This window comes from Procambarus clarkii, chromosome 10, assembly GCF_040958095.1.
Source record: "Procambarus clarkii isolate CNS0578487 chromosome 10, FALCON_Pclarkii_2.0, whole genome shotgun sequence".
NCBI lineage: Eukaryota > Metazoa > Arthropoda > Malacostraca > Decapoda > Cambaridae > Procambarus > Procambarus clarkii.
The window spans coordinates 34,619,708-34,643,431 of record NC_091159.1 but is presented as its reverse complement, the minus strand read 5'-3'; the positions used below and the strand labels follow the sequence as shown (position 1 = coordinate 34,643,431).

General features: G+C 44.4%; 2 protein-coding genes across 3 annotated transcripts in view; both read left to right on the top strand.

Moving 5' to 3' along the window:
- The first annotated feature begins 2,761 nt into the window (after positions 1 to 2,761).
- LOC123745608 (uncharacterized) lies at positions 2,762 to 14,345 on the top strand. The gene is made up of 4 exons (XM_045726327.2): positions 2,762 to 2,863; positions 9,277 to 9,373; positions 10,554 to 10,688; positions 12,517 to 14,345. Exons 1-4 carry the CDS (start codon positions 2,861 to 2,863, stop codon positions 12,615 to 12,617), a joined length of 336 nt encoding a protein of 111 aa, XP_045582283.1. The 5' UTR covers positions 2,762 to 2,860; the 3' UTR covers positions 12,618 to 14,345.
- A 786-nt stretch (positions 14,346 to 15,131) lies between these two features.
- Positions 15,132 to 23,724, top strand: part of LOC123745613 (aminopeptidase N) — an 88,223-nt gene continuing 79,630 nt past the window's right edge. For both annotated transcript variants that reach the window (XM_045726343.2, XM_045726338.2), the window contains exon 1: positions 15,132 to 16,728. The gene's annotated coding sequence lies outside the window, so the exon portion shown is untranslated. The remainder of the gene's footprint in view (positions 16,729 to 23,724) is intronic.

Sequence of the window (23,724 nt, the reverse complement as noted above, 5' to 3'; positions counted from 1 at the left end):
AGTGTTGTAGTAGTTGAGACGAAGCCTGGAGCAGGGCAGAGAGGAACTGATTGAGGGGCCAAGGGTGGAGAGCTCGGATGCGAGGTGAGGGTATATGATGACTTACTGTAAATATATAGCTCTTGAAACAGCTTCTTTCTCTGTAACTAGCTTACTTTGTAACTATAAGGTGTGAAGGATAGATGAAATTGTTTATGAAATAATCTAAGATGAGGTCTGATAAAGACCTTTTGTGCCCTCTGTAATGCTTTTGCGATACCGCTCACAGGATGAGTATGGGGTGCACAATAAACTAGCCACCTTCAGCGGCAACAATAAAAAAAAATCAATAAAGCGTGGCACTCTGCAATCCGTCCTCACACTAGGCTGGTTAACACAGCAGCCAGTCCTCCCAAGGCGCATTCATCAATTTTAACATACTGTATTAAAAATTGTTTTGTTCTCGTATATAAATTATTATTATTATGCATAAAAATTATATGTATAGTTAGGAGTAAGTTAGGCTAGGTGTTTAGGTTCTGTTTTTTTTTATTATTTGTATTTGAAGTACGTGGGTAAAGCTGTTATAGAATTGTGGTTCGAGCTGAGGACGTCAGCGAAGCATTGTTCGAGAAATGTTCGAACGTCATCACTTGTGAATCGTGTGTAAACGGCTTTTCATTCATAAACAGGGGGTTTTGCGGCTGGGTTAACCAGATTGGGCTTTTGTATATGAGGACGGGCTGCGCTATGAATGTGGACGGAGTCGAGGAGCTCGGTGCAGGACGAGAGCGTGCAAGTTCGATGCAACCCGAGTCTGGCTGTCTGCTCAGTGTCGAGGCTGAAGGGACTTGTGAGGGTAGGAACTGAACACGTCGAGTGTTACATTGTTGTTGGTGAAAGTTGAAGATGTGTGGTACTGTATTTCTCATGCGTGTGTACTGAACCACTCTTGGAGTTACTCTTTTCTGATCAGAAAATCGAAGATTCAAAATTAAGGGTAAGGAGAGGGCAGGGGATCATGACAGTGGATGGAGGAGAGGACCTAGTCCTTCACCCAGCCAGGCATAACTAGCCCTATACATATCGGACGACAAGCAGGCACAAAACCAGAGTGACATTGTACGGAATAATAATGTGGAGAATCTAGGAGCACTCTCTCAGCCCCCTAGAAGCAATGTTTATACTGCTTCTATACAATTGCCGGAAGCTTAGTAAGTTAAATCTGATGCACTGTATATATATCCATTAATGCCGAGACTCACATAGACTCACTCATTGAGAAGATATAATTGAAGGGAAATTCCGTCTTCCAAGATACCATCCACCTTTCAGAAAGGGCAGAACAGCAAGAGCAGGTAGTGTTATGCTATATGTAAAAAAATAAATAAAAGAGGACCTAAATGCAACCAACAAAGAGGAATTGAGCACGATATGGGGTCCTCAGAATTTGTATGGTGCAACTAACTCAAAATGGTAGTCAACTGCTACTGTGTTGCAGCAGCTGGTGGTGGTGTGGGTGTTACAGCAGCTGGTGGTGGTGTGGGTGTTGCAGCAGCTGGTGGTGGTGTGGGTGTTGCAGCAGCTGGTGTGGGTGTTGCAGCAGCTGGTGTGGGTGTTGCAGCAGCTGGTGTGGGTGTTTCAGCAGCTGGTGTGGGTGTTTCAGCAGCTGGTGTGGGTGTTTCAGCAGCTGGTGTGGGTGTTTCAGCAGCTGGTGTGGGTGTTTCAGCAGCTGGTGTGGGTGTTGCAGCAGCTGGTGCACACCTGTGTCTGTGCTGTAGAATACTTCCACTGTAACAGCAAGGGAAGTTACTGATCTGCTGCATAATGTGATCAATGCTGTATCGGAAACCCAAACCCCTATAATTGGGGACTTTAACCTCGAGACAATAGATTGGGTGAATCTGACAGCAAACGGAAGAACAATTTCTTTATTCAGGTGATGGACAATATAATTTCCTTATCCAGGTGAAGGATAATATGTTTTTTTTATCCAGGCGAAGGACAATATAAGGAGAAGAAACAGGTTGAAGTTGGAAACACAGATGAGCCAGAGAAATATAATGAAATGCTCGCATGAAGCGAGTAGTAAACGAATAAAATCACCTGACAACCATCATTTACAACTGCAAGAACATTTATCACGGAAGATAATCCATCTTGATAGCTATAACGCGGGGCTGTAGAACATAATCTCGCTCCCGGTAAACATTTGATAAGCGCTTCTCACTACACCTCACTATATTTACCATACTCTGCCATCCTCACTACACTATCCTCACAACTCGACTCATTCTCCTCATCGCTACCCTGTGTGTTGCCATGGGGCGACCCATTCCAGGCAATGTCGTCTACCCTGCAGGGGCCCAGGACAGGTACCTCACCCTACGCAGTCCGCCCACCTGCTCGTCAGACCCAGCGTGTCTGTGAGCCACAGAATGTCGGTATTCGTAGTGGGTCGGTGCATCGTGCGTAGGTTGACGAACAGTAATGTCGACATGGTTGATATTCTATGCAGTATGCGAGGGCAAAACTACAACATTTTGTGGGCATCAGTAACCTTTCCAGGCACGACGAGGTGCCAACGGGCTATTTATTGGTGTATTATACTACTTATTTTATTACTATGAAGTGAAACCACAACGACACAAATATTAACAAGCAAAACAATATGTTAAACCAATTTATGTTTTATATTAACTCAAAAAACGAAAGCGTCACGTCAGTTAAGAAAAAAGCCGCCTAGGTAACCGTGGCCAGCGGGTCTTCAGAACTTAACCAACCAGAAGTTGCTGGCCCCAGTCTCCCCTGACGCCTGTGTACCGCAGCACGCGTCTGCAACGTCCTGGAGTCTCGCCCCCGTCTCCCACAGCTCTGTAAAATGGTAAGTATACGCTAAGAGCCGCTCTACAACCCTTCGACCTACAAGAGAGCCGTAGTTACAACGGGAAACATTGCCTGAATGTGTTGTGACAGAAGAGAAAGTGTGTTATTGCGCCGTTCTCGGGTGATGGGAGATCTAGCTTTCACTTCCCTCCATTGAAATGAAAAGTTGTTGAGAGGGAGAGTCTTTTTCCGGGGATGTTTACTGCTCATGTGTCGTGTTGGAGCCTGGACTACGACCTGGGACTAATATACCCGCCATCAGACTACACTTTTATCACATAGTGTCGCTGAAGAGCCCAAACATTCAAGGTTGCTGAATCTGCATGAGCCCTTCCCTCAGGTGGCCGTAGGGATGCTGTAGCCGCCACCTGCAGCTGTGATCTCCTGTCACCTGATCATGATGCTCTCTCTCTCTACGTCAGATCACTTAGGACATATATTTCCTGTGTGTGAGAAGCCTTGGGTGACTCTGGGCGGAACTCACCTGTGACGTCATGGAGTGTGGGTGGAACACACCTGTATGGCGTCATTGAGTGGGCGGAATACACCTGCTACGTCACAGGACGGAACACCTGTGACGTCACAATGGACGGAGCATACCGGTGACGTCATTACTGTGTGACACTCATCCATAACGTCACGCTGGAATAATAACAGAGCTTGATGTGAGATTGACCTTCAAGGGAGTTGTTCACTAAATTATACCCTTCCTGTGTGACTCATCTGTTCCTGTGCCTCCCAAGTGTCCATATGTGTCCCAAGTATCCATATGTGTCCCAAGTGTCCCTATGTGTCCCAAGTGTCTCTATGTGTTCCATTCCTATTAAACAGGAAGTTACAAATTCTTGTTTATCAACATAGCATAAAAAATGCGGAAGATTGTGAGGACATGTTCATCAGCGTACAAATTTCGATGCTCTAGTGAAATTAAAACCGCAGCAATATTAACGTTTCCTCGAGCTAAGGAGCTACAGGCTAGGGACGTGGACTAGGTTCGAAAGCTTCTCGTTAGGCAAAATGCACCAATTCTGACGCTTATGGTGAGAGCGGGAACGCTCCCGAGGCTACTAAACAACTTGCAAGTGAACAAATAATGGCGGAGGAGGAAAAAGTGTTGACACAGGAGTGTTGTAACTACACTTTCTCCTCCACACCTTGTGTATTTTGACCATTATAATGTAGCTACTTTAATGGAAATGGTTTCACAAGTGTCAACTATCAGGAGAAAGCGCCAAGCCATTACGACTATATGGCTCACAAGTCTCAAGCCTCCGAGGAAATATTTCAGCTGGAAGCGAGGTGTCAGTGGTGGGGGTGGGCAGAGGCAGACATGGGAGGCTGGTGGTGGGTGTGTCAGTGGTGGGGGTGGGCAGAGGCAGACATGGGAGGCTGGTGGTGGGTGTGTCAGTGGTGGAGGTGGGCAGAGGCAGACATGGGAGGCTGGTGGTGGGTGTGTCAGTGGTGGAGGTGGGCAGAGGCAGACATGGGAGGCAGGTGGTGGGTGTGTCAGTGGTGGAGGTGGGCAGAGGCAGACATGGGAGGCAGGTGGTGGGTGTGTCAGTGGTGGAGGTGGGCAGAGGCAGACATGGGAGGCAGGTGGAGGGTGTGCTAGGTCTTAGAGGTGCCGCCACACTCGGGTGCCTCCCAAGGTTCCGTCCTTGACTTTCCTGCATTGCTATGTCTCGTTGAGGATTTGTGGTGAGCGTTACGGACGCAGACGCCGAAGGAGCCACGCAAGGTCCTATGAAACACGTCGCTCTCAGGCGGGACCAAAGCTGCACTGGTCGTCACGGTGTTCCGCTCGGGGTCCTCAGATCCCCGACCGGAACATAAGCCCTCAGATCTGGGCGTATATTTTCGCATTGTGGGAGTTAAAGGACCTGCCATTATGGATGCCCTTGCCCGAGTCTTAAGCTCCCACACTCGGGCACTAGGGCCCCCCACACACGGGCACTAGGGCCCCCACACTCGGGCACTAGGGCCCCCCACACACGGGCACTAGGGCCCCCAACACTCGGGCACTAATGCCCTCCACACTCGGGCACTAGGGGCCCCACACTCAGGCACTAGGGCCCCCCACACACGGGCACTAGGGCCCCCCACACTCGGGCACTAATGCCCCCCACACTCGGGCACTAGGGCCCCCACACTCGGGCACTAGGGCCCCCCACACTTGGGCACTAGGGCCCCCCACACTCGGGCACCAGGGCCCCCCACACTCGGGTACCAGGGCCCCCCACACTCGGGCCCCCCACACTCGGGCACCAGGGCCCCCCCACACTTGGGCACTAGGGCCCCCCACACTCGGGCACCAGGGCCCCCCACACTCGGGTACCAGGGCCCCCCACACTCGGGCACTAGGGCCCCCCACACTCGGGCACTAATGCCCCCCACACTCGGGCACTAGGGCCCCCACACTCGGGCACTAGGGCCCCCACACTCGGGCACTAGGGCCCCCCACACTTGGGCACTAGGGCCCCCCACACTCGGGCACCAGGGCCCCCCCCCACACTCGGGTACCAGGGCCCCCCACACTCGGGCACTAGGGCCCCCCACACTCGGGCACCAGGGCCCCCCCCACACTTGGGCACTAGGGCCCCCCACACTCGGGCACCAGGGCCCCCCCACACTCGGGCACCAGGGCCCCCCACACTCGGGTACCAGGGCCCCCCACACTCGGGTACCAGGGCCCCCCACACTTGGGCACTAGGGCCCCCCACACTCGGGCACTAGGGCCCCCCCACACTCGGGTACCAGGGCCCCGAGGCCTGTCAGCGGTGATGTAATATAGAACGGGACTTTCAAATAGACAGTTCTGCGGCCTTGGATTGTTGTGTAGGTAGAGGTGTGGGTGTTGCAGCAGCTGGTGGTGGTGGTGGTGGTGGTGTGGGTGTTGCAGCAGCAGCTGGTGTGGGTGTTGCAGCAGCTGGTGTGGGTGTTGCAGCAGCTTGTGTGGGTGTTGCAGCAGCTTGTGTGAGTGTTGCAGCAGCTTGTGTGGGTGTTGAAGCAGCTGGTGTTGTGAGTGTTGCAGCAGCTGGTGGTGGTGGTGTTGTGAGTGTTGAAGCAGCTGGTGGTGGTGGTGTGGGTGTTGCATCAGCTGGTGTTGTGAGTGTTGCAGCAGCTGGTGGTTGTGGTGTTGTGAGTGTTGCAGCAGCTTGTGTTGTGGTGATACTACTGGTTTGCCTCAGGCGTTGATGTATTAAGAAACACCCGAGAATTACATTGTGTTCTCAAGGCTGCTCCCAGATTATTGGTTGAGCGTGGGAGTGTGTCTTTGTTGGTGTGGGAGTGTCTTTGTTTGATGTAGGTGTACAATATATGACAAAGATAATGTTATAAGATGTATTTGTTGTTCTCACTAAATGCACACAAGGGACTCTTCAAGGCATATTGGACATGTGTACACAGGAGACTCTTCAAGGCATATTGGCCATGTGTACCATAAAGGCAACATATGCTTCAAGTCATATAATAATAATTAATAATAATTCATTGAGTGGGGGACAGGCAGCCATGCAGTGTATATCCACATGTTAGGCTTATATCAGGGTCCACCCCAGGGTCGAATTACTGTCCCTCCCCCGGGATGCAACCCCACAAGCCTGACTACCATCTGGGTAGCTCCTGGGTACCATCTACTGATGGATGAACAGTGTCATTAGGTGATAGTAAAACCTCCTCTCTCCTCACCCAACAACTCGTCCTCGACTCAAGTCCATTACATCCAGCGGTCGACCCCACAGACGTATTCATAAACTTTTATATGCCGTTCATTGAAAACGAGAATGTTCTCATATAAATTAATATTATGATATATTATCATTGTGCATATATAGGCATAGGTTAGGTTAGGTTAACTGTTTAGGTTCTGTCGGCGATTATTTGTAGTACGTGGGTGAAGCATTTACAGCGTTGTGGTTCGAACAAAATGCGTCAGTGAAGCACTTGTTCCGGAAGTGTTCGAACGTTATCAGTTGTGAGTCGTGTGTAAACCGTTTTCGATCATAAACAGCTGGGGTTTTGGCGGATGCATGGAATCACTTTGGATCTTTGTTTGGAGGACGGGAGAATTTGCTGACAACTTTTGTTCGAGCCACAACGCTGTTAAATGCTTCATCCACGTACTACAAATACAAATAATCGCCGACAGAACCTAAACACTTAACCTAACCTAACCAATGCGGAACTGTGCACAGTATGCTAATATATATAACAATATTAATTTATATTTTAAAAAATTCCTATTTTGAATGAATAGCATGTTCAAATTGATGATTGCGTCTATGGTGTCGAGACTGCTGGATGGAATGGACTTGGTCTGAAGGCGGGTTGTCTATGGAAAGAAAAATAGTGTACCAACTTGTCCTACAAAGAACGTCGCTTTTCGCTCGTATGCGTTACATAAGGCCAAAAATTGTCGTACTAGAAAATGGAAGCGGCTGGCGAAAGTGACGTACTGTTCAGTTTTCTGTTTTGGGTCCTCTGGCAGGTTAGGAAAGGACACTTTAAACTGACCGTTTTCTTGACGATGGGAAGCCTTCGGAGGTCGGGCTGCGTGTAGAACAGTGAATACAAATTAATATATGTAGATTAGTGGAAAATGGAGATGGCTCTACTTTTATGCTTAAGAGTTAATTGACCGTTTATATAAAGAAAATAACGTATGATAATTTTACGTATTGGCATTTGGCTGTCGAGGCAAACAACGTGACGTCATAACAACGTGACGTCATACCATACGCTCTCTCCATTGGTCTGCTCCTCAATCAACAACAACACACAAAACGTTTTTCACGCTAAAAATGGTTTATAAACATTTACATTTGTGATAATAGTTTACATAGTTTATACGATTAATGGTATCAAGACCTAATTACACCCCCAATATTTAGTACATAATTGTACGTGTATTATGAGGGTAACTCAATACTACAACAAAAGCGGCGTTGCCTTTTTGCAAGTGGCACCAAAGTGGGGGGAAAATGAACACTTTTTCTCGACTGTACACATGACACTCTTAAATTCAACTCTATGATGTCGTGGGAGGTGATGACGCCAGGGAAGTGGAGTAGTTGAAATTGAACAAAAATGATTCGTCTGTTTTGATCTTTGAGAAGTTTTAAGTGTGGGTGGGAAATGGGCATACAGGTGTATGCTATGTGGTATATTATGGTATACTAGCGTGGTTCCCGGCGGTGCCCGGGTCTGTGTCCGTCTCCCATCTGTCTCTCCATCTAACCATACTTATAGAAGAGGAATCCGGCGGTGCCCGGGTGCCCTCTCCTCGTCCTTCCCACCCTTTCCCTCTCTCCCCTATCCCCTCGTCATGCCCACCCTCGCCCGCCCTCTATCCCCTCGTCATGCCCACCCTCGCCCGCCCTCTATCCCCTCGTCCTCCCCAACCTTCCCCCCTTCTCGCTCCTCCCCTCGTACTCCCCCCCCCCCTCGTACTCCCCCCCTCTCTCTCTCTCCGCTAAACCCCTCTTTCAAAAAATATTAGATTAGGAGGGTACCCGGTATATTCTGTTTTTTCCCATCCTCTTCTCCTATCTTCCCCTTCCTCCCCTCCGTATCCCGTCCCTTCTTCCATTCTCTCACCACTTTTCTCCTCCCCCTCCCCTTTACACCCCACTCTCCCTCCTCCCCTGCATCTTTACTCTCTCACTTACAGTATTACTAATAAAATGACATTCACACAATATTATAGTTCCCTGCTCGAATTTGGGTGTTGGCTTTCAGTTTTCTATGAGTGGGAGGTGTGGCGGCAATTCAATTTCTTTATTATGCACCCCATACCCATCCCGTGGGCGGTGGTGGAAAGGGTTACAGAGGCACATAATCGGTTCAGAAACTGAAACCCCGAGTTTGTTTAACTAAGCAAATAACAATCTTTTGACGCTAGCTATACAATTATTAATGTTGCGGCAACATTCAACTTACGTGTGTTATCCGGGGACGGCCCGAATTATATCAGAAGTAGTCTGTTAATTTCCACGGCATCAGTGAATAATGAGGCATTTTACAAGACAAAATAATTGATATGAAGCTTTTTGTTTACAAAATATTAACAGGGTTAGCCGGCAGTCATTGCTAAACAATCGTTGTGGGGGTCTGAATGTGACCCTGACACGCTGATCCCTATCTGAATTCTGGCGAGTGTGAGTAGCCTATGTTCATCCCGGACCCCAGACCAGTCCCTCTGCCAATTTAGACGAGCCTAGCCCCCCAAGCATATAGCCTCCAACTTTGTACAAACATTCTCTCTTATAGATTATGGTATATTACCTTCAGGGTATACCAAGAGAGAGAATCTTTCTAGTTCGAAACACCGAATACATTAGCGGAATAAGTCAAAAGTAGCACTGGGTTGTGGAGTCTGGATTAATCATAAACTGATTTCTCCCTCAATAGATGGCGCGGGCAGTCCTAATACTGGCACTGGTGGCTGCGGCTGCCGCTGGTCCAATGAAGCTGTACGAGAAGTCTGAGAGCCATAAGTACCAACAAGGTAAGCACGACACTCTTCAATCCTGCTTTTGTAGTTCAGAAAAAGAGCATTTATTATTAGCTTTGAATCCTTTGTATAGTTCTTGATGTTCCTTGTTTTTCCTTTTCCTTATAGTACAGCAAAAGGTTCCTGTCTTGCTCGACTAGGAAATCATACATATTTTGTCTTAAATCAAAGTTTTGATAGGTATGAATATCTCCATTGTTTCATCAAAGTTGATTAACCAATAATTTAGTTATAGAATTTGATATTTAACTAGATTTATTTTCACATATGGCGCCCGGATACGACACGAACAATTGCAAATTAACGGCAAAAATGTTCCCGAAAAGTTTATTGAAATGTTTTAGACCATGTAATGATATATAACTCTCTTAAGAATAAAGTTTCTATAAATCTAAATCAAAATTTGTTGTCTTGGTCAGGGAAGGTTGTTGTTGTTGTTGTTTCAGATTTTAGCTACTCAGAACGAAGTGTCCATGTAGCACGGGCTATGGCGAGCCCGTAAAAGATGTAGCTTTTGGGGGTGTAGCTCAGTGGTAGAGCATTCGACTGCAGGGAAGGTTTGGCTGAAGCACTTTTATACCTCTGTATGGGGTGCACAGCCGCTCTCAGACTAGGTATGGGGGGTGCAATACCACTCATAGGATAGGCATGGGACCATTCATAGGATAGGCATGGAACCATTCATAAGTGAGGCATGGGACCATTCATAGGAGAGGCATGGGACCACTTATAGGATAGGCATGGGACCATTCATAGGATAGGCATGGGACCACTTATAGGATAGGCATGGGACCATTCATAGGATAGGCATGGGACCACTTATAGGATAGGCATGGGACCATTCATAGGAGAGGCATGGGACCACTTATAGGATAGGCATGGGACCATTCATAGGAGAGGCATGGGACCATTCATAGGAGAGGCATGGAACCACTCACAGGGGTAAGTACTGGGTGTACGACCACTCACAGGGGTAAGTACTGGGTGTACGACCACTCACAAGGGTAAGTACTGGGTGTACGACCACTCACAGAGTGGGTATATTGGGTCAGTTACCACTCATAGGATAGGTATGAAGTGCATTATAGATGAACTACACCCAAAAAAAAAAAAAGGTTTGGGTAGGAACAGGAGTTCACTGACATTCCGCTCCTCATCTTCCCTCCGCCCGCAGTCCTGGTGCCGGTGTCCTCCACGGTGATCCCGCTAGATGACCTGCCGGCCTACAGGGTCGGGGTCGGCATCGGGGTGGCTACGCCCACCACTCTCGCCAAACACAAGCCTGACGGACCAATCAAGCTTATAACAAGTAAATACCAGGCATAATTTTGTGTGTGTGTGTGTGTGTGTTTGTGTGTGTGTCACCGTGTGTACTCACCTAATTGTGCTTGCGGGGGTTGAGCTTTGGCTCTTTGGTCCCGCCTCTCAACTGTCAATCAACTGGTGTACAGATTCCTGAGCCTATTGGGCTCTATCATATCTACATTTGAAACTGTGTATGGAGTCAGCCTCCACCACATCACTTCCTAATGCATTCCATTTATTAACTACTCTGACCAGAGTAGTGTGTGTGTGTGTGTGTGTGTGTGTGTGTGTGTGTGTGTGTGTGTGTGTGTGTGTGTGTGTGTGTGTGTGTGTGTGTGTGTGTTTGTGTGTATGGATGTTGATAGACATGTAAGTACTCTAATAGCTGTGCTTGCTTGGGGCGCTCATCAGTTTTAAGCTGTTGGATGAACAGGTCAGAGCCCTTTGAGCTCTATTATGTTTACATTTTATAATAATTTGTATTAATATTTATTATCATTATTTTTAAACTGTGTATGGGGGATACATAGCCTCCGCTTCTTTACCTCTTAATGTATTTCTCATTTTTTTTTACTATTATGAGTCTGTAAAGAGGAATTATTATTTCAGTTACTCTATGCAGACGAGGAGTCACAATAACGTGGCTGAAATATGTTGACCAAACCACACACTAGAAAGTGAAGGGACGACGACGTTTCGGTCCGTCCTGGACCGTTCTCAAGTCGATTGTGAGAATGGTTCACAATCGACTTGAGAATTGTCCAGGACGAACCGAAACGTCGTCGTCCCTTCACTTTCTAGTGTGTGGTTTGGTCAACATTTCAGTTACTCAGTTGCGTACATTAATATTCTCACACCCTCATAGTTTCTTCTTAATAATGTCACTTTTCTCTTCTTTGTCAGTCCCCCATTCTTTGTGTCCGTTTTCTCTTCATGTCAAGTTTTCCCTTTTGTATGGGGGGGGGGGGGGGGGGGTACTCTTTGCTAGTTTTCACTTTTTTTTTTTTTTTTTTTTTTTTTTTTTTTTTTTGAGATATATACAAGAGTTGTTACATTCTTGTACAGCCACTAGTACGCGTAGCGTTTCGGGCAAGTCCTTAATCCTATGGTTCCTGGAATACGATCCCCTGCCGCGAAGAATCGTTTTTTCATCCAAGTACACATTTTACTGTTGCGTTAAACAGAGGCTACAGTTAAGGAATTGCGCCCAGTAAATCCTCCCCGGCCAGGATACGAACCCATGACATAGCGCTCGCGGAACGCCAGGCGAGTGTCTTACCACTACACCACGGAAACTTATCCACGTTAGATTTTTCTTTTCTTTTTTTTTAATGCCAGTTTTCATTTCTTTGTCCCAAACGCCTCGTTTTGATTTCCACAAAATGCTCAAAGTTCAATATTTAGCCGTCGCTTCTACTCAAGGATGCTTCAGAGGAAAGTTTCCTGATGTCCGACTCATTCAAAGTGAATAACTGGTCAAGTCTGGCTAGTTATTCACTTCTACCTTGTGAGCCTATTGACGTCCTGTCTTAGAACATGTATCATTGTTGCATGGCTCTTCTCTTCTTCCTTCCCATTCACCCCTTTATCTCTCTCTTCCCTCTCTGCTCTCCTCTAGATTCATCCAATCTCTGGTGTCTGTAGAAAAGACAAAAACGTTTCCCCTCGTGTCTTTTATTATGGATCTACTTCTCTAAGTTCTTCAATCTTCTTCAATCTACTTCTCTAAGTTCTCACATTTTTAGGGGGGTTCCAATTTCTTTTTATGAGACAAAATTAGTTTTTCTTGTTGTTGTCTAGTAAACAAAGTTCTCACCTTTGTTCTCGCACAGTTCACAGCCTCAAGAACAAGAACAAGGCTAAGAAGGACCCCAGTGCCGCCCACATCGAGGAGGTCACCCCTGAAGAGTACCGGACCCTCACGCAACAGTAAACAGACTCAGGCAACAGGAGACAGCCCCACTCAAAAGCAAGCATCACCTCACTCACGCCATCTGTTGGACACAAATAGAAGTGTACTCAGCACTCGCAATGTATTGGAATCAATCAAGCACTGAGTCAACACACCTGCAAATCCACACATGTTCCACCATATTCAAGCTCCAACACACTTATTCACTTATTCCACACCTAAGCATAGTCAACATATTAAGCTGTATTAATACATTATTTAGCACTACTAAGTCCTGCGGCGAAGGGATCCAAATCGAAGTTAAAACATTCGCATCGCAAGAAATTCAGAAGACAATCGACTTGACAATGGTCCAGGACGGAGCGAAACGTCTTCGTCTCTTCACTTTCTAGTGTGTGGTCTGGTCAGCAAATTCAGGATATTTTTATGTTCGCGGAAGAACATTAGCAATTAGGAAATTGTGATGATTGGTGGTCAAGTGGAGGTGGAGGAATGATTATTGGAATAGGGGCATAAGGTGCCACGGAGGCAAGGGTAAGGTAGGGCCCGGGGGGGGGGGCATAGGGAAGGTGAAGGTAAGGTCGGTTAGGGAAGGGCAAAGCTTTTAAGAAATCGCGAAACACTAACAGAATCTCCAATAATAATTAACTGCTTAACCCCACTTGAGGGTTGAGGGTTCCGAACCCGTGTTATTTCTAGATCTAATAGAAGAGTTGACCATAACTCTTGTGAAGAGAATACACCATAAGCGAGTTTATTTGTTAACACTTTCTGATCAAATACATTTTGCACCTCAACATAAATGAGAAAAAGAAGCACTAATATGTATTTAGACAATACGATAGATCAGTTACCTCCTCCGGATGTAAGGAGAGACGTGAACACTATATACCTACTTTATCCGAATATTACACCATTTCGTGTAGTCAATATTACCACAATCTTAGAAGGCGGTAAATCATCTTGACCGGATATGGTTAAGGATTTGAATGACTTTAATCCGGCTGGTGATCGGATCCCTCTTAACCCCAGCACCGTTATACTAACGCCTTGACATATACACTGAGAGGTGTATATATCCCCGCTTCTCGTTGGATATACTCTGAGTTGACTCGAGTCCAGAACTATATTCAGAACTAAAATATACCTACTGGTTGGTCAGTATGGTAACTTGGTAGTCCTAATAACCCTCTAGAGGTTGATAGGCCTGCGGTCCAACACGAGACCAACCAACTAACGCCAGATTAACGTGATAAATCTCGTCTGTCGTATGAGTATGCTGTAATATATATATATATACATATATACTTACTTTCACAGTAGCAGACCTCGCCGAAAGGAATTTAATTTTGCATTTTATGCAATATAGGAAAAACAGGAAAATATTAACAAAAAAATGCTTAAAATCAAAAGCCCAGTTGTGTACAAATTTCGATAAGTGAATTACAAAGCTTCATACGAATAATTCGGATATGTGAAATAAAAATCCTTATATAGATAATTCAGATGTGTAAATATAAATTATATGGATAATTCGGATATGTGATTTAAAATACGACCTTATATGGATAATTCGGATAAATGATTTAAAAGACGACCTTATATGGATAATTCGGATATGTGAACTAAGAAGCTTTACACGGACAATTCGTGCCATGAGACGACACTAATATGTATATTTACTCTGTTGTATTATACTTTAAAAGTTTTATTCTCTCTAATGATAAATATATATATGTATACAATGTGTTTATTATTTTATTTGCCCCTTTTCTATAGAGCGAATGACACCGAAGATAAATTTGGAAGTTTGGGATGTATTTATACATAGTATGCAACAACGAGCACAAAAACATAGTATATGTATGCTATATGTTGTATAAAATACATTAGGTGCGGCTGTGACCGCTGTATCCAGGCTTAAGAGACCGCATCTTGATACATTTTGAGACCCATTTTGCAACTGGGTTGCAAAAAGTTGAACGAAGAGCGACATAAATCATCCCAGAACAGTCAACTCTGGTACGAAGGAAGGTTCAGGGCCTCAGGACTAGCAACTCTACAAACCAGACAAGACAGGGCTGATCTCATCGAGACCCTTTAAGCTACTCAACAGACTGGGAGACATGGTTGATTGATAAAGATTAAGCCAGCCAAGATGTTGTTATAGATTCAGCTACTCGGAACAAGTTCCAAGTAGCACGGGCTATGGTGAGCCCGTAGTGGACTTACCTGGCACAGGAGCGGGGCTGTGAGTCGCCAGCCAAGAGGTGGCACGGGCTTGAATAGCCCGTAAGGGAGACGTGAATCTAGCCCACTACTTATAAGGTCCAAAGTTGCGCGCGCGCACGCACACACACATACACACATACGCGCACGCTTTTCACCAATAGGGTACTAAACCCATGGAATCGCCTACCCGCTGAAGCCAGAAACACCAAGATTGTACTCTAATTAAAATTCAACTGGAAAAAAATTCTCAGGATTAATTGTATGTGTGGGGGGAGGGGGGGGGGGGTGGATCCGTGACAAGGTACCGGCTTCCAAGTCCCCGTCGAGGCCACTAGAGATGTTGGCCCTTAAATTCAGGCAAAATATGGCTGTTTATAGTGACCAACCTTGCCACCAGTTTCCTGCGTCCACAATCATGACCTTCTGTTTACCGGTCCACATGTTATAAACCCGTTTATTATCTTCCATTGTTCTCAACACGTCATCGCTCGTCCCAGTAATCCATTAGTTGCGTCTTTTCCTATCCCCCCCCCCCATCACTCATCCGTCCCTTCCTATCCCCCCCTTCCCCTCGATTTACTATTGATAAGCTTAGTCTACAATCAATTTCCTTCCTACTATCCGTTCCTTCTATGTCCTCCTATATAGCATCTATCGAATCCACCAACTATCCCCTCGTTTCCCCTCCGTTATGATTTCTTAAAATTATTACCACTAATTATATCCAAAACAGCTAGTGAAATAATATTAGAAGTGCTGCAAGCTTTTCTTTTGCGAAGGTAATTCAAGGGAAAAACTTTATTGCAACTAGCTGAAGTCACGAGTCAGATAAGGATAAGATAAGGAGGTAGTGATAGTGGAGTGATGGGGCCTGTGAAGGTGTCTGGGGGGCGCTCTTGTGATGTGTTGTGCAATGTGAGGTGTTGCGTGTTGGGTCGATATGCATGTGCAACAGTGGCAAGTGTTGATGCGTCGTGCATGTGCAACAGTTTCAAGTGTTGATGCGTCGTGCATGTGCAACAGTGCCAAGTGTTGATGCGTCGTGCATGTGCTACAAGTAAATACATTGTTTTTTGCGATAGGAAGACTTGAGTGCGGAGAGGCCCCGTGCTGGTATGGCGGAGTCAGGGACCCCAGCACGCACTCCTCCTTACAAAACTATCTTCGACAGGTACCACGAAGCTGTCAAGGTCGTGGCCCAGACAGAAATGTGCCGCGTGTTCCTCTGGCTGTACAAGGAAGATGGACAGCACGTTGGAGATTACCTGAAGCTCTTTCCAAAGTACTGGAATCGTCTCAACAAGGACCAGAAAGATCAGTTGGAAAAAAAGGATCCGCCGACCGCTATGGATATTTCGCTGTTATATTGCTTACTGCAATGGACGTGTGGCTTAGCAGGCGACACAGAGAAGATTTCGAATGACCCAAAGGACACAGACGCCGATAGTTTGGAACACTCGTTGTACCTGCTTAAGGAAGAACGAAATAATATAAGCCACATGACGCCGCAAGAGATGAAACGTATGTCTCACAACGAGCTTGACTCTAAATTGAATGACGTACATAAACTCTGTTGTAGGATTCTCACAGAAGCAGCCCGACGATGTGGGAGACACAGCGAACTCGTACGTTACACCGACGGTCTCAGTTCTAAGCTCCAAGAACTCAAAGTCACCTCACCTGAAGAGTTCGTTGAGCGAGCGAGGCAGGAAAGGCTGAGGATTCGGCGGGGGGAGGAGCAGGAAGGAGGGGATAGGCAGGAGAGTTGGTACCTGACGCCTATGTTGACCTGTCAGGGCGCTGACGTCCCTATGGCAGACCTCCTGAGGTGTCGTCGCGACCTCCCTTCCGTCATCCTGGTGAAGGGGGAGGCAGGGGTCGGCAAGACCTCTCTCTGCCAGTAAGTCGTTCATATCCTGACGCAAAAATTAACTATCAAGTGTAACTAATGTGTATGTTTCTCTGCCTCCTCTTCTACCTTGACCACCATACCTGCTCCCCTAATAAATTAATTATCTAGTTACCTGTAGAGTTCTCCTCATTTTAAGAAATTTGCAACTCATTAGTCAATAGTCCTAGCATACTCACACACAGAGATCACACTAACGTGATGCATCAAATGAACAAATCCACAAGGGCCGTGACGAGGATTCGAACCTGCGTCCGGGAGCATCCCAGACACTGCCTAGCATACTATTTAGTTTCATTCAGTGGTGCAGCACTGCCGGGGCTCACCCGAGCGGCTCTCCGGCACCTCTGCAAGTAGACGATGGAATAGAGTAAATTAGGGAGAGAGGACGAGGGGGAAGGGAGATGATGGCCTGTGGGTGATCGTGGTAGGAAAATATTAGTATTACATCACTAATAAGTTAATAATGTTATGATATTTCTTCGTTTTTTATAATTCAGTATTTATATTTTTATATATATTTAAAAAGTAAAGAGGTGGAATTGTACTGGTACGAATCTGGAAACATAATGCCCGTCGCACGTGAACACTTCCTGTCCATTTATGCCAGACAAACAGTATCAGACAAAGTTGCCAACCTATCGCTTTGGATACGAATATTTAGTGATAATGTTCATGGCTTTAGCAATAGTTCATTAGACACGTATTCTTTATTCATACAATAGTATATTTTAGTATTAAATACTAGGCAGGTAAAACTACAAAACTGCTACACACAACTTTACATAATTTAGTTAATTTTTTTGGGGTGGTTCTAGCGTCGTGTGAAATAAATTTGCTTGTATGTTTCAATGGCATAAATGGCATGGCAATCTTCTGTCCATGGAGGACAGAAGAAAATATATATATGTTGTTTAGCATTGTAAATGTGTGGCCACGTCTGTGGTAGAAAAAAAAATGGCATTAATAAAGTGGATGCTAGTGATCCGTGGATTTCTCTCTAATATAAAAACATTTTTTCTCATAAACATCCCCATTATGGCTTCTAAGCAAACAATGTTGACTTCCTTCTTGCGTAAACAAAATGAGGAGTGTAAGAAGAATAACGTACAGGAGACTGATAATGATAAGAGTGAGAGTGGCAAAAGTTGTGTTTCGACTGCTGCTAGTTCAAATTTTCAAACTGGATCCATGTGCATTCAGAAAGAAATAGTGCTTTGAAGTCTAACTTGTATCCCTGTTCAGGTGTTTGAACTGATGAAATGTGGAAGACAAAAAAGAAAACCTATCCATGGTTAGACTTCAGGGATGATAAACTTGGTTGTAAAGTATGTGCAAACATAAGCAATGTAACACTTTTCACTTCTAAGGGGTTTAAGACGTGTGACATATATAGAAACAGGATAGGAAATGACAGGCTTTTGTCCGGCCAACCAGAGCTCCGACACCTATAAAAATAGCACTACAGCCCCTGGACATTACGGGATCACCATAGCCTGTGCTACATGGAGACTTCGTTCTGAGTAGCTAAATCTGAAACAACAACAACAACCCCTGGACTTTCATTGATGTAAAAGTTCAGTAGAAGTAAAAAGATATGATAGCCTATCATATCACTTGCTGTTAGGCGCACCATTGTATTATGGGGAAGAATCCTTTGGCATGATGTGATACAAGAATACATAATGACGTAATGAATCGTTATATTGTCATTGGGAACGAGAACAATTCCAAATTACTTAGAAGATAACTTCATAGCATCCATGTTCGATTAATAAGTGACGTCACATGCAACACAGCCCAGTGAGATATAGTATCTGTATCTTCGTTGTATCGGTGTCTGAAATTAGTTGCGAGGTTCCATAAATTATATTGTAAAAAACAATGACTTACTGCTTAGATAACGAAATCTAAATAACTGGTCAAGGGTTAATGCCCATTAACATAATTACATTACTAAAACTCTGCTGAATTTAAAAATCCAGCTCGATAGTATCAACCGGACATATGGGGGGGGGGCCTTTGACAAGACCCGGCTTCTTGTCCTTATCGAAGCAGCTAGAGAGATAGCGGACTTCAGGTAAATACTGGTAAATACTCATTACCACATGCCTGCCTTACCCACACACTGATCATTGTGCTAAATAAAATTGACAAATTATTTTGAGACATTTGATTTTAGTTATCCCTATTTAAGTTGCATTTTCTATTATTACAATACACACAGAAAACGTAAATGTAAGGCTAACTATGTGCTTCAAATTTGTCATACATTTACCTGAAAGTCTACTAACACTAGTGGTCTCAACGAGAACAGGAAGCCGGCGGCCTGTCGAAGGTTCCCCCCCTTTGCCTTGAATTTTAATATATGATATGTATTAAAATTCAATATTAAAGATTAAATATATTAACAATTTTATTGATATTAGAATTCTATTGGTTTCTCATTTTGGCGGGGATATGAAGCCTTGGAAAGGCCAGCGAGCGACCTTTTCCGGGACACTCGCCTGGAGATCTTGTGACAAAAGATTATTGATGTGTGTATTTGTGTGGGTGATTAAATATGTATGTGTATGTATATATGTATACGTATATATATATATATATATATATATATATATATATATATATATATATATATATATATATATATATATATATATATATATATATATATATATATATATATAGCCCAAAATTGGGCTACTTTCGCTACTTTGTAGCCCAAAATTGGGCTACTTTCGCTACTTTGTAGCCCAAAATTGGGCTACAAAGTAGCGAAAGTAGCCCAATTTTGGGCTATATATATATATATATATATATATATATATATATATATATATATATATATATATATATATATATATATATATATATATATACGTATACATATATACATACACATACATATTTAATCACCCACACAAATACACACATCAATAATCTTTTGGGCTACTTTGTAGCCCAAAATTGGGCTACTTTCGCTACTTTGTAGCCCAAAATTGGGCTACTTTCGCTACTTTGTAGCCCAAAATTGGGCTACAAAGTAGCGAAAGTAGCCCAATTTTGGGCTATATATATATATATATATATATATATATATATATATATATATATATATATATATATATATATATATATATATATATATATACGTATACATATATACATACACATACATATTTAATCACCCACACAAATACACACATCAATAATCTTTTGGGCTACTTTGTAGCCCAAAATTGGGCTACTTTCGCTACTTTGTAGCCCAAAATTGGGCTACTTTCGCTACTTTGTAGCCCAAAATTGGGCTACTTTCGCTACTTTGTAGCCCAAAATTGGGCTACTTTCGCTACTTTGTAGCCCAAAATTGGGCTACTTTCGCTACTTTGTAGCCCAAAATTGGGCTACTTTCGCTACTTTGTAGCCCAAAATTGGGCTACTTTCGCTACTTTGTAGCCCAAAATTGGGCTACTTTCGCTACTTTGTAGCCCAAAATTGGGCTACTTTCGCTACTTTGTAGCCCAAAATTGGGCTACTTTCGCTACTTTGTAGCCCAAAATTGGGCTACTTTCGCTACTTTGTAGCCCAAAATTGGGCTACTTTCGCTACTTTGTAGCCCAAAATTGGGCTACTTTCGCTACTTTGTAGCCCAAAATTGGGCTACTTTCGCTACTTTGTAGCCCAAAATTGGGCTACTTTCGCTACTTTGTAGCCCAAAATTGGGCTACTTTCGCTACTTTGTAGCCCAAAATTGGGCTACTTTCGCTACTTTGTAGCCCAAAATTGGGCTACTTTCGCTACTTTGTAGCCCCAAATTGGGCTACTTTCGCTACTTTGTAGCCCAAAATTGGGCTACTTTCGCTACTTTGTAGCCCCAAATTGGGCTACTTTCGCTACTTTGTAGCCCAAAATTCGGCTACTTTCGCTACTTTGTAGTCCAAAATTGGGCTACTTTCGCTACTTAGTAGTCCAAAATTGGGCTACTTTCGCTACTTAGTAGCCCAAAATTGGGCTACTTTCGCTACTTAGTAGTCCAAAATTGGGCTACTTTCGCTACTTAGTAGCCCAAAATTGGGCTACTTTCGCTACTTTGTAGCCCAAAATTGGGCTACTTTCGCTACTTTGTAGCCCAAAATTGGGCTACTTTCGCTACTTTGTAGCCCAAAATTGGGCTACTTTCCCTACTTTGTAGCCCAAAATTGGGCTACTTTCGCTACTTTGTAGCCCAAAATTGGGCTTCTTTCGCTACTTTGTAGCCCAAAATTGGGCTACTTTCGCTACTTTGTAGCCCAAAATTGGGCTACTTTCGCTACTTTGTAGCCCAAAATTGGGCTACTTTCGCTACTTTGTAGCCCAAAATTGGGCTACTTTCGCTACTTTGTAGCCCAAAATTGGGCTACTTTCGCTACTTTGTAGCCCAAAATTGGGCTACTTTCGCTACTTTGTAGCCCAAAATTGGGCTACTTTCGCTACTTAGTAGCCCAAAATTGGGCTACTTTCGCTACTTTGTAGCCCAAAATTGGGCTACTTTCGCTACTTTGTAGCCCAAAATTGGGCTACTTTCGCTACTTTGTAGCCCAAAATTGGGCTACTTTCGCTACTTTGTAGCCCAAAATTGGGCTACTTTCGCTACTTTGTAGCCCAAAATTGGGCTACTTTCGCTACTTTGTAGCCCAAAATTGGGCTACTTTCGCTACTTTGTAGCCCAAAATTGGGCTACTTTCGCTACTTTGTAGCCCAAAATTGGGCTACTTTCGCTACTTTGTAGCCCAAAATTGGGCTACTTTCGCTACTTTGTAGCCCAAAATTGGGCTACTTTCGCTACTTTGTAGCCCAAAATTGGGCTACTTTCGCTACTTTGTAGCCCAAAATTGGGCTACTTTCGCTACTTTGTAGCCCAAAATTGGGCTACTTTCGCTACTTTGTAGCCCAAAATTGGGCTACTTTCGCTACTTTGTAGCCCAAAATTGGGCTACTTTCGCTACTTTGTAGCCCAAAATTGGGCTACTTTCGCTACTTTGTAGCCCAAAATTGGGCTACTTTCGCTACTTTGTAGCCCAAAATTGGGCTACTTTCGCTACTTTGTAGCCCAAAATTGGGCTACTTTCGCTACTTTGTAGCCCAAAATTGGGCTACTTTCGCTACTTTGTAGCCCAAAATTGGGCTACTTTCGCTACTTTGTAGCCCAAAATTGGGCTACTTTCGCTACTTTGTAGCCCAAAATTGGGCTACTTTCGCTACTTTGTAGCCCAAAATTGGGCTACTTTCGCTACTTTGTAGCCCAAAATTGGGCTACTTTCGCTACTTTGTAGCCCAAAATTGGGCTACTTTCGCTACTTTGTAGCCCAAAATTGGGCTACTTTCGCTACTTTGTAGCCCAAAATTGGGCTACTTTCGCTACTTTGTAGCCCAAAATTGGGCTACTTTCGCTACTTTGTAGCCCAAAATTGGGCTACTTTCGCTACTTTGTAGCCCAAAATTGGGCTACTTTCGCTACTTTGTAGCCCAAAATTGGGCTACTTTCGCTACTTTGTAGCCCAAAATTGGGCTACTTTCGCTACTTTGTAGCCCAAAATTGGGCTACTTTCGCTACTTTGTAGCCCAAAATTGGGCTACTTTCGCTACTTTGTAGCCCAAAATTGGGCTACTTTCGCTACTTTGTAGCCCAAAATTGGGCTACTTTCGCTACTTTGTAGCCCAAAATTGGGCTACTTTCGCTACTTTGTAGCCCAAAATTGGGCTACTTTCGCTACTTTGTAGCCCAAAATTGGGCTACTTTCGCTACTTTGTAGCCCAAAATTGGGCTACTTTCGCTACTTTGTAGCCCAAAATTGGGCTACTTTCGCTACTTTGTAGCCCAAAATTGGGCTACTTTCGCTACTTTGTAGCCCAAAATTGGGCTACTTTCGCTACTTTGTAGCCCAAAATTGGGCTACTTTCGCTACTTTGTAGCCCAAAATTGGGCTACTTTCGCTACTTTGTAGCCCAAAATTGGGCTACTTTCGCTACTTTGTAGCCCAAAATTGGGCTACTTTCGCTACTTTGTAGCCCAAAATTGGGCTACTTTCGCTACTTTGTAGCCCAAAATTGGGCTACTTTCGCTACTTTGTAGCCCAAAATTGGGCTACTTTCGCTACTTTGTAGCCCAAAATTGGGCTACTTTCGCTACTTTGTAGCCCAAAATTGGGCTACTTTCGCTACTTTGTAGCCCAAAATTGGGCTACTTTCGCTACTTTGTAGCCCAAAATTGGGCTACTTTCGCTACTTTGTAGCCCAAAATTGGGCTACTTTCGCTACTTTGTAGCCCAAAATTGGGCTACTTTCGCTACTTTGTAGCCCAAAATTGGGCTACTTTCGCTACTTTGTAGCCCAAAATTGGGCTACTTTCGCTACTTTGTAGCCCAAAATTGGGCTACTTTCGCTACTTTGTAGCCCAAAATTGGGCTACTTTCGCTACTTTGTAGCCCAAAATTGGGCTACTTTCGCTACTTTGTAGCCCAAAATTGGGCTACTTTCGCTACTTTGTAGCCCAAAATTGGGCTACTTTCGCTACTTTGTAGCCCAAAATTGGGCTACTTTCGCTACTTTGTAGCCCAAAATTGGGCTACTTTCGCTACTTTGTAGCCCAAAATTGGGCTACTTTCGCTACTTTGTAGCCCAAAATTGGGCTACTTTCGCTACTTTGTAGCCCAAAATTGGGCTACTTTCGCTACTTTGTAGCCCAAAATTGGGCTACTTTCGCTACTTTGTAGCCCAAAATTGGGCTACTTTCGCTACTTTGTAGCCCAAAATTGGGCTACTTTCGCTACTTTGTAGCCCAAAATTGGGCTACTTTCGCTACTTTGTAGCCCAAAATTGGGCTACTTTCGCTACTTTGTAGCCCAAAATTGGGCTACTTTCGCTACTTTGTAGCCCAAAATTGGGCTACTTTCGCTACTTTGTAGCCCAAAATTGGGCTACTTTCGCTACTTTGTAGCCCAAAAT

Excerpts from the sequence above, each read along its gene's own strand:
- LOC123745608 (XM_045726327.2), top strand. Across the intron at positions 9,374-10,553 it reads GAGCCATAAGTACCAACAAG|TCCTGGTGCCGGTGTCCTCC; the intron begins GTAAGCACGACA and ends CTCCGCCCGCAG. Across the intron at positions 10,689-12,516 it reads ACCAATCAAGCTTATAACAA|TTCACAGCCTCAAGAACAAG; the intron begins GTAAATACCAGG and ends GTTCTCGCACAG.